This window comes from Cylas formicarius, unplaced genomic scaffold (genome assembly GCF_029955315.1).
Source record: "Cylas formicarius isolate icCylForm1 unplaced genomic scaffold, icCylForm1.1 PGA_scaffold_12__32_contigs__length_19106922, whole genome shotgun sequence".
NCBI classification, from domain to species: domain Eukaryota; kingdom Metazoa; phylum Arthropoda; class Insecta; order Coleoptera; family Brentidae; genus Cylas; species Cylas formicarius.
In genome coordinates, this window is record NW_026844225.1 from 14,302,052 (window position 1) to 14,317,133 (window position 15,082).

At 33.5% G+C, this 15,082-nt stretch overlaps 1 protein-coding gene across 2 annotated transcripts in view; it reads left to right on the forward strand.

The window, feature by feature from the left end:
- The window catches only part of LOC132695627 (metabotropic glutamate receptor), a 110,405-nt gene that overhangs the window by 87,552 nt on the left and 7,771 nt on the right, over positions 1–15,082 (forward strand). For both annotated transcript variants that reach the window (XM_060659985.1, XM_060659986.1), the window contains exons 8-10: positions 4,676–4,892; positions 10,016–10,398; positions 12,039–12,254. In XM_060659985.1, the coding sequence (XP_060515968.1) occupies positions 4,676–4,892; positions 10,016–10,398; positions 12,039–12,254 (816 nt within the window). The remainder of the gene's footprint in view (positions 1–4,675; positions 4,893–10,015; positions 10,399–12,038; positions 12,255–15,082) is intronic.

Sequence of the window (15,082 nt, forward strand, 5' to 3'; positions counted from 1 at the left end):
TAAGCATTCTGATACAAGTTTTCGTCGAATCCGGCATGATCATTTAGGTATTTAGGTATGCATAAGGTTAGTGCAAGATGGGTTTCTAAAAACCTTTCGGCTATGCAAAAACAACGCCGTGTCACGTGTGCGCGGTCTTTTTTGGAACTCTGTGGGTCGGAACCGAAGCCTGTGATAGAAACTATTGTGACGAGACATGAAACGATGGCTCTCTATTATGACCCTCTATTGAAAAAAGAATCAATGGAGTGGCGTCGTAAGGGTGAAGCACCTCCAAGAAAATTCAGAGTCTGCCAGTCAACAAAAAAGGTGATGGCCACGATCTTTTGGGATTGTGAAAAAATTCTTTTAATAGATTTTAAAGAAACTAATACCAGTGTCAATGGTAAATATTACGCAAGATTATTACATAAACTGCGAGACTGCATACGTGTAAAACGTCGGGGAAAACTGAGCAGAGGCGTGCGTCTTTTGCACGATAATGCACCTGTCCATACTGCTGGTGTTGCTCAAGCTGCCATTTTAGAGTGTGGGTTCCAACAGATAGATCATCCTCCCTATAGTCCATATATGGCCCCCAGCGACTATTATTTATTTGGATATTTGAAAAAGGACTTACGTGGACGGCGGTTTAACGACGAAGTTGAGTCAAAAGAGGCTGTTTTAGCTCATTTTGCAGACAAACCAAAAGAATATTTTTTTAAAGGGATTGAGTTGTTAATAAAGAGATGTAATAAGTGAATTTAAGTTAAGGGGGATTATATTGAAAATTAATAAAAAATTGTTACTCTACTTTGTTTCTTTCATATTCTGGCCGGGAAGTTTTGGCGCTGCCCTCGTACGTATGTGTGGAAAAACTAAAAATGATACCCGGACACTTTAACCTAGCAAATGATTACAGAGATCCTTGACCCGTGACCCTGTTTGCCTTCTATATTTTCCGTGTCTTCAAGCAGGGGAAACAACAAAATTGTGGAAATTGGGGATATTCCGAGCAATTTTAAGACGATTAAGCATACATAAAAAAATGTTTCAGACCTACATTAATTGTATCGGGCACCGTACTATAAGTCGAATTTCCAGACTTTCTCCTGTCTTTTTCAATCGTCCTGTATATAACTAAGCTAGATAAAGAATCGACCAAACAGGATTTAACTATGTGGTGTTTAGAAATTTAAATCACCCGTTTGGGAATGGCATATTTATGCTTTACCTCGAAGAAGATTTCCCCTAATCTTTGCGCTTTGGCTAGTTTGGTTTATTACGAAGTTCAGGCAATTTGAATTGAAGATTTCGGAATTTAATTTGGAAATATTAATAGCAAAATTTTGTTATTTGGTAGTCATTTCATTAGAACATATCTTTGTCTAAATAATTCCTAGCTATTATTTTAAATTTACAGATGACTAGAGACTCTAGTAGTTTTGTATTCTTGACGTGAAATATTTTGTCCTTAGTAAATATACTTCCATTCCAGAATATTTTGTATTCATATTTAAAGGTTAACATAAAAATAATGCTAGGGGTTCGAACCATGTTTTGCGTTTTCTATGTCCGATAATTTGGAACCAGATAATGTAAGAATCAAAACAGCAAGATTAAATAACTGATTAAACCCAAATAAAAACCATGCCCAAGCTTTGAAAAATTTGCGTAAGAAATTCAACTCTTATTCGCTGATGCTGATAATATTCAGTTGAAGAATTGAATGTACTATTGTAAATATGATGGAAAATTTTAAATAAAAAAAAAAAAATCCGATTTTCAAATTAAAATCAAAAATACAATAAAAAATTTCGTTTTTGCCCACACCAACGGAGTTTTTTTTTTCATTTGAACGCAATGTGCTAGTGCAATAGTCGTTTTATTGCTTCAAACAATTGACCATAAATATACTTTCCTATTTAATTAATATTGAGAAAACGAGAAATTTCAGGGAACGATTTTCTCTCCCGTTTATATGCAAACCGCGAAAGGACGTAGAATATCAAGTTTATGCAAAAATGGCAAATTATAATACATAGTCAGGACGGGCTAATGTCACTGCTGTTAATATTACCATAAAACACATCTGTTCTCGATATGAAACGACATATCAACACGTTCGAGTAATGCTGTGGGATGAATAGTTTAATCGATACAACAATACATATGCATATTACGGCAAATATAATAAAGTGGTTATGCTAGAGATTACTGCGTAGCTCCATTAGTTTCTATGCAAATTAATTTAGACATAACGAGATAGTCGTAATTCAGTGAAGAAGCAAAGAAAGCAAAAAAATATAAATATGTAACTCTAAAGACACTTTAATTGAATTAAATATGCCGCTATATTCGTTACAGAACAAAAGTGACATGTTGATACTACTGCTCAATTACGAGATAATTTTTTTATACTGTGGATCATTTACTTCAAAGTTACTACAAAATTACATTTCAATTTTTTTTCCATGGGTGCAGGAATCATGTCAAATGGCTGTGTTAAACAAGGGAGGTCTTCGACGTCACACGTTTATTTATATTTTGTTGAGTGACGAAAAATTACTATGAAACTGATTATCGTACGATCAAAAATATTGACGTTTTCCCAACAGATGTTTAGTCTGCATTAAATAGGTCTTTGTAGAAATTTTTATTTGAAACGTAAATGGACCGTTTTAAATTTGATTGAGCATTCTGCAATAAGTAGAATCGTTTATTTTAATATTAGATGATATGTATTGTTCTTAAGAGTTTAATCTAAATTGCAATATGTTCGTATATACTACGGATGAATTTGAATGTGATCCTGCCAGTAAGTACGTATTTATGTACCTGATTCCTGGTCATGGTATATCTCATTATGCGATTCAACTCCTGTGTCCGTTAAAATATAAATGTCACCATGAGAAACAAATAGACGAATAGACACCTGAAAAATTAGTAAATTTGCGTTGTTGAGTTGTTTTATGAACCTGTAATTGAAGATAATTGAAAGTTTGCTAATAAAATAAGAAAATATAAATAAAAATATTGTTGGAGGCATTTATGATTATTATTTGCCAAATAAATATTTTCTTACTAATTTCCTGTGGGTAAAGGTGTCACGCACAGTGTCCAATCTAATTTTCATGCCTTAAAATTTTTAGTTCCGATAAAATATGTTTAAATTTCGCTGTAAAAAGATTTTGTTTCTTGAGAATTTTAGCCACTTGTATGTTATTATTATTATTCAATACAGTACAAAAAGAATACCCGCTACATCAAATTTGAAATTTCTACAAGAAGGAATAAAGGCTCTTTGTAAAGTTTTCCATTGTTTTTTTTATCTGTGTCCATCCATCAACGCTTAAAAGCCGTAACATCTTGCGTCTGCTGTAGAAATGTTGTCCTCTCCCTTTAAATGAATAATTGACTACTCATGGGACCGGTTATCAGTTTTTGAAAATATTTCATTTCCACGTTCCACGAACCTTCAGAATGCGAAAAACTAACTATGGAGAGTAGTGAAAGACACTTGCTTCGTTTACATATGTAGGAGACTGTATTTGCATTCCAGGAAACAAAATAAATAAATTACAAACAAAAAAAATGTCAATTAAAAGTGTTTCGTTGTATTTTCCGGACAAGAAATTCTGTAAGTCGTCTAAAATCGGCCAGGCCAGATAGCCAACTGCTTTTCCCTACCTCCCACCCCGGCCCCCCAATTCTTATCGAGTGAACCGTTTTCCTTGTTTTTGATAAATTGAAGGGATCTTTTTACGTCACAATTTTTATCGAGACAAGGATCAGATATCAGATAACTTTATAAATCACGTCCGTTGACGATGAGTTAACACAAGGACGCATTTTTGGCCTTAGGCGCCTTTGCTTCGTGTTATTTTTTTCTCTCTCTCCTCTCATCTCGAAAGGGTTATATTATCCATCAGAGATATATTTATATTTTATATACATATTGTAAACTTAATTTAGCTCTCGGGTATTATTATTCACTTACCGGTTATACAAAAATATTTTAAAAAAAACTCATATTAATATTCCCTATACTCTAAATATTGCATTTACTTTACTGAAACGTTTTCTCGCATAGTTTTGGTTAGTTCAAATAAAATGCAATTTCGTAATTAAATTAACTTCAATGAACCTCAATATATAATTGTATGGGGTGTTCTGCTACTTAACCCATAAATACTACTAATGGGAGTTGGTTCACAAATTTCCTATGCCCTTTAAATCAGAAATCCCATGGGACAGTACACAGATTAACACAGAAAGCGATTAAGTACACACACTAAATACGTAACAAAAATGTACATAGAGAAGAGATGCGCAAAAAAAATAAAATATAAGAAATAAAAATTAAATAAGAAAAATAAAATAATAAGAAATATAAATAAAGGTATATTATTATGCCAGTGGCACAACCCAAAGGAGGGTTTCAAAGCGTTATATTTTTTTTAAATAAAAAATTGGTTAATAGCAAACGTTTTCTGCAAAAATTTCACCGAGTTGTCAAAATTAATAATTAGTAAACAATTAAATTGAAATAGTTACAGAGTTGGAATGTCTTATCAGGCACGAGTTACAAACTTATGGGTGTATATTTTTCGCACATTTTGTGGCATCTTGTATACATAAAATGCTCAATTCACAAACACACACAGGCGCATAGGAAAAATAATGTTATTTTCAGGGAGATACGTGTTGTTGGATCTGTGATAAATGCGAAGACTACGAATATGTATTCGATGAATTTACTTGCAAAGATTGTGGGCCTGGATTTTGGCCCTACGAGGACAAACTGTCCTGCTACCCTCTGGAATTACAGTATATGCGTTGGGATTCGCCGTACGCAATCGTTCCGTCAGCGTTTTCCTGCTTGGGCATTTTGATTACTTTCGCCGTAATAGGTAAGCTTAGCTTTAATTGGGAAGTATACGACATTAACGTAACCCTGTAGCTCTGATTTGCGTAATTCGACTTAGTAGAAGCTTAGGGATTTATAGCTGCCAAAAATAAAATTGTTTCTTAATCAAAACTACCAATTACCAATTTTTATTTTACTTTTTATAAAACTTCTGGATTCCTAATGCGTCGGTTTTTGCTGACTCGAACTTGCTAACGTTTCGCTAATCATCCTGTTGGCTTCTTCAGAGCTTGACCGAAACTGGCTCATATTTTACTCTGTACCTGCCTTTATAAATAATTTTTATTTTAATTTTGAATGAATCAGAGTTAAATCTTGTTCTGTTAAGCGAAACAAAAATTGAGTCCTGTAGGATGTTAGACAGAGTGTGCGGAAAAAACAAATTTGATGAGAGCTATTAAACAATATCCTCTAGTAGATTTGATTATATCAGTAGCAGTAAACAACTTTGGAATAGCTATTCTTCCCTTCCGTGAAACTTCCCTAGTTCTATCTGAGATAATGGAGCATGAATAGCCTGAAAATGGAACAATCTGTATTTCTCCCACCGTTAGAATTCGTACTCTTCGCAGTACATGAGTCTTTTGTTTCGAGACTGGCAAATTATTTTGTGAAATATCACCTGTAATTTAATAAACTCGTATTTTCTCTGTTCACGTGACAATATAAAGCAAACAAATTATCTCTATGAAATTTTATTTATTGCCTTGTCCGGGTAAGTAGAAGGGAAATGTGGGCATTTCAGTTTACCGGTTTTAGTTCATAATACAGTCAGTGCTGGATAATTCAATTTAAATTCTTAGTGACTTTCTCGAATCCCAAACACATTAAAGAAAAAATGCTTTAAAATAATTAAAAAAGAAACTATAATATAAAAAACTCTGGATAGATATTTGGGTTTTTTGGATGCCATATTAATTTCAGCCGCGATTTTACGAGATTTCAGATATAAGCTTTCATAAGCAATATTGAGATTTTTAAGGATGGTCTTCATAAGGAAACTGCAGATTTTATCTGCTTTAAAATATTTAATATCTTGATGGATTTTAAAAGTTTTAGAAGATTCCGCATTTTTAGCTAATAAATATTTATGACATAATATTAGAATGCATCTTCGCGTTATACGCATTTTTACGAGAATATTTGAAGAGTGCCAATACGATATGGATGCCTATAACAGTAATAGTAATTTGTTAAAGAAAAATTCTTTAGTCTGGCCTCTTGAGGATATTGCCTAAATAACAGCCAATGAATAAAAAATATTTTTAATCGCCTAGGAAACTCGTGCATGAAAGCAAATGGAACAGAGAATATGAAAGACTCAATATTACACGGAAATCTAGCATAATGCTAGAGTTCCAATATGGAATCATGATTACTTTGCAAGCTGGCTAAAAAGTTTCTGCCTGGCTGATGTTAAATATCTAATTATAGACCCGTAAGCATAACCCTGGGCTAATTTCTGAATATGCACAAATTTGTTGTTTATAAACACGTTGGGCACGCATTTATATGAAGGGAACTCGTTAGCAAGTTTGAAGCAAATGCTTCACAGGTCACACGGCAGGTTGCGCACTGCATATTTTATTTGTCTCCTGATAATTTAGGTATAGTTTTTCTTTCACCCTTAAAATTTACCACAATAATCACAATAACATCTTTTTTTTTAAGAAACATTGATACGGGAACTTCGTCTCGCTTAGCTTCAAAAATGCATATTTTTTAAGTGTCACAAAAATTCAAAATATAACCAGAGAAGCCATGAGCTGTCATTTTCGCTAGCTAAATGGATTCAGAATTACAGTTGGACTCCAGAAAAAGACGCATTTCGTCGATATAAAACTGAAATTTTGGAACAATTTCTGCCGTACATTTTGCTACTAAACATGAGTCAGCTGTTATCTTGGCTAGGTAAATGGACAATGTCTGATATCGGTAGGGACTTCCCATTAGAAAAAATGCATTTTTTATATGAAACTGAACATTTTTAATAATTTCCTAAAGTAAAACTATAAGTTAAAAAAATAAATTTGCTGTTTATATCCTAATAAACATTTAAGTGTGTAGATCTTAAGTGCTTGAAAAAATATCCAACTCAAGGAACAGTAATATTTCTGAATAACAAATTCTTGCAATTTGACCGTCTTGCATTTTGCAAGACGAAGATTAAGAATATATAAATATAAATTTGTTTTACAAAATTCCAAGTATAACCAGAGAAATATGAGCTGTTATCTGGGCTTAACATTGTTAGGCACTAAAATCAAAATTTTTAATAACTTCCTAAAATGAAAGGTTGTTTACATCGAACTAAATAATCTAAATTTGTTTTTCCTGTCTGTCATTCTTAAGAGCCTAAGAAAATCCAATCCAACGAGCGGTAATATTTATTAATAAGAAATCCTTTCGGTTTGATCACCTCGTATTTCGCTACTGCGAAGATTCGGAACATTGTGGCAAACTAAAACGCGTCACATATTGGATGCTGGAATAGTGGAGTATTTAAAAGCAATTTCGTTAATGAAAATGAAAGGAAAGAGACCATCTCACTCGGCAGATCTACCTATAGCAGAATTAACCGGGCAATCCATTTAACTAACTGAAATTTTGCTTCGGCACGTAAAAATGCAAATTAGCGAAACGTATTTTACATTTTACATGTCCCGAGATCCAAACCTACATACAGTATAAATAAGTTTCTTTAGTCGACCGATAGCCCGTTCATTCTCATCGTGAAAAACGTTAACCAGTTACTTTGTCTACGCGATATGCGGCATTCTAATGCCCGATCGTTCGAATCAAACAAATCGATTTTGATTTAAATGCATCCTGCAACAAAATGCACGAACGGTGGGTGCCATGGCGGGAAAAAAAATCTCATGAATTTTAAGCTCGCAGGAAACACGTAATAACCAATTTATTTGGTTGAGAAAAGCAAAAGCGAAAACCCGCATTACAAACAAACTTTGATCGAAAACGTGGGCGAACAAAAAGTTTATAATTGGATTGTCCTTCTGTTTTGCCCCTGGAAATTAACCATGATATAAAATAAATTCATGATATTTTTAACTTTTTTTGTCAATCACAAAAGTAATCACAAAAAAGTCTACAAACAGTCCCTTTTTGGACTATTTACATTTAAATCTATCGGTCGAAGCGAAAACTACAATGCCTTGATAGGCACATGCGTTTCAAAAAACGTTCTGCTAATTCCTGAGGGAAATACAAGAATCAAAAATATAATTAGTTTGGTTAGTTATATATGTTCCAAAAATATCTCTGAAAAAGCGGCCTCAAAAAGTCCTTTTATTTTATTTCTGAAACGATTTAAAAGTTATAAATGAAATCTCGGCTACAAATACCACAAAACCTTAATATTTTGTACAGGAGAGTCGCTAAAGGGAATGTGACACTTATTCTTCACCCAGACTCTTTTTAAATTTATTTGAAGTATTAACCAGTTTACAAGTAAAAATATGCAATAAACAAGTATTAAGTAAGTAAACAAGATGGAACTACCAGCGAAAATATAATAATAAACAATCCAGCTAAACGGACACTTTTATTTTGCCGACGAACGCATCAAGCTTTAACTGATTATACGCTCTAAGCATTCTATTAAGGGGGAGAGTACACTCCGTAGTTAGCACGGTAGAAAGGAATGCGTTATTAGGACTTTTATAACCGGTGTTTAGCCGATTTAAAAGAGCTGGGCAATAATACATACCATTCAAAATTTTGCATAGAGTTAATAATCAACTTGAAACTTACTAACTTAAAGAGAGTCGCCGTTAATCACATGATCAATATGATAACCTTTGCATCTTCGAAGCTAAGAATGTTAAAAACGCTGAAAAGCTTCAATTTTACTTATATGACAGGGATAGTATAGAGACCATACCACAGAAGTTTAAAGCAGCTTGAAGCACACCGGAAAAGTAAATAAATACTGTTGCGTACTATAAAACCCAGGTTTCGCATTGCTCTCAAAAGTTAGTTTACAATCCAAGAATCTTTAACACAGCTGTACTCACTAAGCAAGTAAAACCAATCAAAACTGACCAAAACTAATAGTGCAGCACTTTTTGGCCTTCAAATCAAGTCGCGTGGGAGCAGCTGAGCATATAACTCGATCACTTTAAATATTTTCAAATCATCAACAAATAATAGACAATGCGAATCCAAAATTGCGTCAAAAATAATAATAATAAACAGATTGAAAAGAAAGGGCCCACAGTGACATGCCTGTAGAACACCAAAAAAAAGAATTTTTTTAAACAATTTGCCATAAAAAGTTACTCTTGTTTCAATTCAACAAAATTACTGATTTTGGAGTTATTTAACGGTTTAGCAACTCATGCTGTCCAAATTAATAAATTCATAAATTTTCAAAATTCTTGTTTCAGAACCAGATATAATGTAAAAATATTGTAAACTATTTTTTCCACTCCCGTCTGTAAAATACCTAATTACGCACCGATCTAGCGTGCGGGAAGCGTCACGAATCCGAGCCACTTCGGACATTTCCGGGATTTTACCGCACGGGTTTGGGAGCAATCGAATGTTTTCGGAGATATTTCCCATACTTTGAATTTTGACGTTTGTCAATTCTGACAGTCATGTCAGTGAATGTATTCGTGTTGTTTTGCGAAAATGTAGCCAAAAACTAAAGGTCTTAGAAAAAGTATAGTATACAAGACGTTCGGTAAACTTTTGAGTTTATTTGATACGAGCGGAGCGAGTGTCAAATAAACGAGTGAGTCAAATGCCGTTTACCACACTTGTTGCATAATATATTATTAAACTTAAATTTTTGGCAGCAGTTACTATTATAGCCCAATCAGAGGTATTTGTGGACTTTTTCAAAAATAAAAAAGAAAATTTTCTTGGGCCCCTTTTACAGAGCATCTTTTGGAAGTTTTCGAATACATACTAACTTAATTTTTTAACGTTTTCTTTACCCTAGACGGTCGTTTTTTGAAGCTCCGGTATGCAAACAACAAGTTATGATTTTGAGTATCCTTTCTATACAACTATACGATTTTTCAGGCTTTATGAATCCAGGTGTTAAAAAAGTAAAAATATGTTCCACCGCATTTGTTTCAGGTTTGTTCATAAAACACAACGACACACCACTGGTTAGAGCATCCGGCCGGGAGCTCAGCTACATGCTCCTATTCGGAATCCTGCTCTGTTATTTGAATACGTTCGCTCTTCTGGCAAAGCCATCCACGGCCGTTTGCATCACGCAAAGGTTCGGAGTTGGAGTCGGATTTTCTATAATTTACGGAGCCCTACTTACGAAAACCAACAGGATTTCCCGAATATTCGATTCGGCATCGAAATCAGCTAAGAGGCCCAGCTATATTAGTCCTAAATCGCAAGTAATGATCACAAGCTCCTTGATTGCCATCCAGATAATTCTCACTTTAGTCTGGATGATTATCGAACCTCCTGGCACAAGATTTTACTACCCCACTAGACGAACTGTAAGTTATCGTTCTTGTTGTTGTTTGTAGTATTCAGGTTATTCAAACATGGATCCTTACTCTTTGTTCTTATTTGTTTCGAATCAAAGCGTTAAAACAAATAAAGAAAATTATTTATAAAAATTCGGCAAACAACTGCTTATCAGTTTTTGATCATATTAGTCCTATTTTTTCGTATCTCCGTCAATGAAGGTGGGGAAAGTATTAAATAATTTATTTTTAAAATTAACTAAGAATGATAAATTCGGGCTCTGGGCTCTTTTAGAATGGAATTGCAAGAAACTAAACTCCAGTGGAAGCGTTTCCGGATCCGTGTTTTAAAATTAGGCTTAATAAGAGAAATTAACTTTAAAATTGATTAAATAAATGGAACGACCCAAAATATGGAGGAAAACATAACGCCTTTCACTAATTTATCTTATATTTGCTGAATTCTAAAAAAAGTGCGCAGTTACTTAATAAAGAAGTTTTAAACTCAATTTAAAAATATATAAATTGCCAAAACAACCCCGACATAATAACAAATCTACCGATATGAATCTGGAAAAATCAAATACGACCATTTTCAGTAATAGCAATTCAAATGTGAAAAGTCGTTTTGCGTTTTACGAAAACGTTGAGTGAAATCGGAAGGTTTTGGTGTTTAAAGGCTGAAGCACGTCCCAATTCCCTTAGGAGTTTTTGAAATGTATTTCGATTTTCATTCAAATGCGCCTACACGGGGCATTTGGAAAGTTTATTGAGACAAAATACCAAACGCAAAGTCAAATACAAATGTATGTTTCCTTTTGACCAACTGGAGTTACTCAAGCAAAGTACTAGTAAAGTAAAATGTATACTTTTACTCAGAATTTTTCCTGTCCTTCCTGATGGGTTTTTACAAATTCCTATATATCGTAGAACATTTTTAATTTAGATGCGGTTACCTTGATCAGAATTTATAGAAGTTAAAAAAGAAAATACTTTTTTTTTTGCAGCTATTGTGGTATGCCTGGTAATCCCTTGTATCAGATGGATTCTACCAGATAAATGCCACAAGTTATTTGATACCGACTGCATAAAACAAATAGTTCTCTGAATAGAAAAGTCCTGTCTATCCAGGATTATAAAAACATATTTTCCTATTCCCTTCTGTAAAATACCTAACTATACACCGATCCTTGGTGCGGGAAGCGTCACTCTACAATGTGAGTTTCTTGTCCTACAGAGCCGAGCCACTTCCGACATTTCCGGGACTTTACCGCACGGGTTTGGGAGCAATCGGATGTTTTCGGAGATTTTACCGCACGGCTTGAATTTTGACGTTTATCAATTCTGATCATTCTTCTTGTTTGCCAAAAATGGATCCAAAAACTAACGGTCGTAGAAAAAGTATTATATGCAACACGTTCGGTAAACTTTTTAACTCACTCGTTTATTAAACACTCGCTTCGCTGCGCTCCGCTCGCGCCAAATAAACTTCTGGCTCAAATGCTGTTTACCCCACTTGTTGCATAATATTCTATTCCTTTACAACCATGGCATTTTGGAGGGCAACATTTTTTAAAATTACCATTAGTACACATTGTTCTTCGGTTTGCTCTATACATAAAAACTTGGCGGACTTTAATTTTTTCAATGTGCACTATTTATTGTTGCAGGTTATTCTCAAATGCAAGATACAAGACATGTCTTTCCTGTTCTCTCAGCTCTACAATATGCTCCTGATTACAATTTGCACGGTTTACGCCGTAAAAACGAGAAAAATTCCGGAAAACTTTAATGAGTCGAAATTCATCGGATTTACCATGTACACCACGTGCATCATTTGGCTAGCTTTCATTCCCATCTACTTTGGCACAGGAAACGCCTACGAGGTAACTTTCATATACATTTTCGGTAGTGGCAACTAAATCAGCATTGAAGGAAAAAAACATAACTTATGATGAACAGCAATAATTGGCAACGTACACATGTACATTATGTACGTCTTCCGCTTTATAGGAGACAGGAACGCGAACTTTTCGACTCGTTTCGAAATAATAAATGAATTCGAAAAGTTTTCTTTAAAGCGGATGTTTTATTTCTTACCAACACTTTGATGGAATCTCAGCTGTTTTATTTCTTACCAACACTTTCATGGAATCTCAGCTTCTTTTAATTGGTTTCAAAATACGTTACAAATCCCCTTAAAAGAAGATTTTAACAGGTTTCCGAAAGCTAACGGTGAATGGAAAATGGTCGAAATTAATCGCAATTTTGTCCCTCGTTGGGTAACATTTTTATTCAAGATAGTGGATTTATAAAATCGTACATACATATATCAACATGTTTTTTAAGAATGTTCCTTTTTTATGATCACGCAATAAACTGATAAAAAAATGAATTCTCATTCTGAGTTATAACTTTAAATCTCAACGCGTAAAAAAAACGATTTTTCTTGAGCGTTTGTCAAAGTATACCTATTCTTTTAAACATATTCACTATGACAGTGTGCCTTTTCAATAACTGCAACAAAATCAATTCTGATATGACGAATTAAGAATAATTTATACAAAAGTGATATCGTTAATTGATTGATTTAAGAATATCTGCAAAAATAGGAATGCCAGAAAAGACTTGCAAATTGGCTGGACTTTTTATTGGTGAAACTGCAACCGTTGGCAGTTAAGATTTCGGTTTTGGTTATATTTTTTTTGAATTTGAAATATTGATTCAAGTAACGGACTAAAATATTTTAAATAATCAATCAATATTTTAATTAAAAAACTCATCAAAACTAACCAAAAATGTAATGGCATTAAATTCCTGCAATTCAAGCCAATTCACATGTGCATCAAATCGGATAAAAATACAGAAAGTCTGCAATAAATTAAACGTATCGAACTTGATAATTGACTAAACAAATAAATAAATAAATGCTCTTATTTCAAATGGTGATACAGCCAACGACGTGTTTAAAATCCAATAACAATTTTCTTCATTAGGATATTATATTTTTAAATATTTTATTCACCTAATCTGCTGGACTCATTAACAAATTCTCAAGTTTTACGCGCCTAAACAAGTCAAAAGATAATATATATATATATATATATATATATATATATATATATATATATATATATATATATATATATATATATATATATATATATATATATATATATATATATATATATATATATATATATATATATATATATATATATATATATATATATATATATATATATATATATATATATATATATATATATATATATATATATATATATATATATATATATATATATATATATATATGATGACACTATATTCCGGGATATCATCCGTTCGCTCGTTGAACTCCGACTGGAATCCTGCATCCGACTGGAATCCTGCAGACGTTTCGCCAAAATCTCACTTGGCATCTTCAATGCTCGCGCTCCGAAAACACTTCGAACACTGGGAGGTTATCGGCGGTGCGTGCGGTATTTATACTCTGCGCCGGAGATGGTAACGGTGCTGCTTGTGCGTGGGGGGAGGTGGCTCCGCCCCCTGAATTGTCGCGTTGTTAATTTCGCCCGATCGTAGTTGCGATGTCCCCGTTGGCTGCTGCGCATCGCTCTGCTGTTTGATTATCGTTCTCCACGTGTTGGATAAATGCAGAGCGTCGTCTCTCGTATTGAGGTGTCCGGACTTTTCTATTTCGATGGCCTCTCGTATAATCCTAGTCCTAAAATCAGGAATATTAGCTATTTGTTTGCAAGTGCCGAAATCAATTTTATGGCCTGTCTGATGTTGGTGCTGAAACAAAGCAGATGTTGTTTGTTTGTTTCTTATGGCTAAACGATGTTCCTCGAGCCTGGCTGAAATCCTTCTGTTGGTCTGTCCCACATACGTCAGGCTGCACGATCCGCATGCTACACTGTATACTCCTTGGTTTTCCAGAGTAATTTTTTGTTTTGGGTTTCCTAGTATTGCTCCGATGGTATGATCAGGTTTGTATGCCGTTGATATGTCGTGTGTCCGTAATATTCGGCCGATTTTGTCAGTAACCCCCTTGATGTATGGCAGGACAGCGATCGATCTTCGTTGGGTCTCGTCCTGCACTCTCTGCTGCGGCTGTTGTTGTTTACTGATTGCCTTGCTGATGGTGCGCCTTTGGTATCCGTTTTGTTGAAGACAGGTACTAATTTTCTTCAGTTCTTTATCTCTGTTCCTCTCGTTTGTGAGCCTGAAGGACCGAGCAATTAATGTATTTGCCACTGCCTGTATCTGTGATGGATGGTGATGAGATTTAGGCGTTCAGATATCTATTAGTGTGTGTTGGTTTTCTATAGACAGTGTGTTCCAAGTGTCCATCTTCGGTCCTTGTGATGTGCACATCTAAAAAGGGCAGACTGTTATCCTCTTCAAGTTCTATTGTAAATTGAATCCTTGGGTGAATGGAATTCAGATGATCTAAGAAATTTCATATATATATATATATATATATATATATATATATATATATATATATATATATATATATATATATATATATATATATATATATATATATATATATATATATATATATATAGATATATATATATATATATATATATATATATATATATATATATATATATATATATATATATATATATATATATATATATAATATATATATATATATATATATATATATATATATATATATATATATATATATATATAT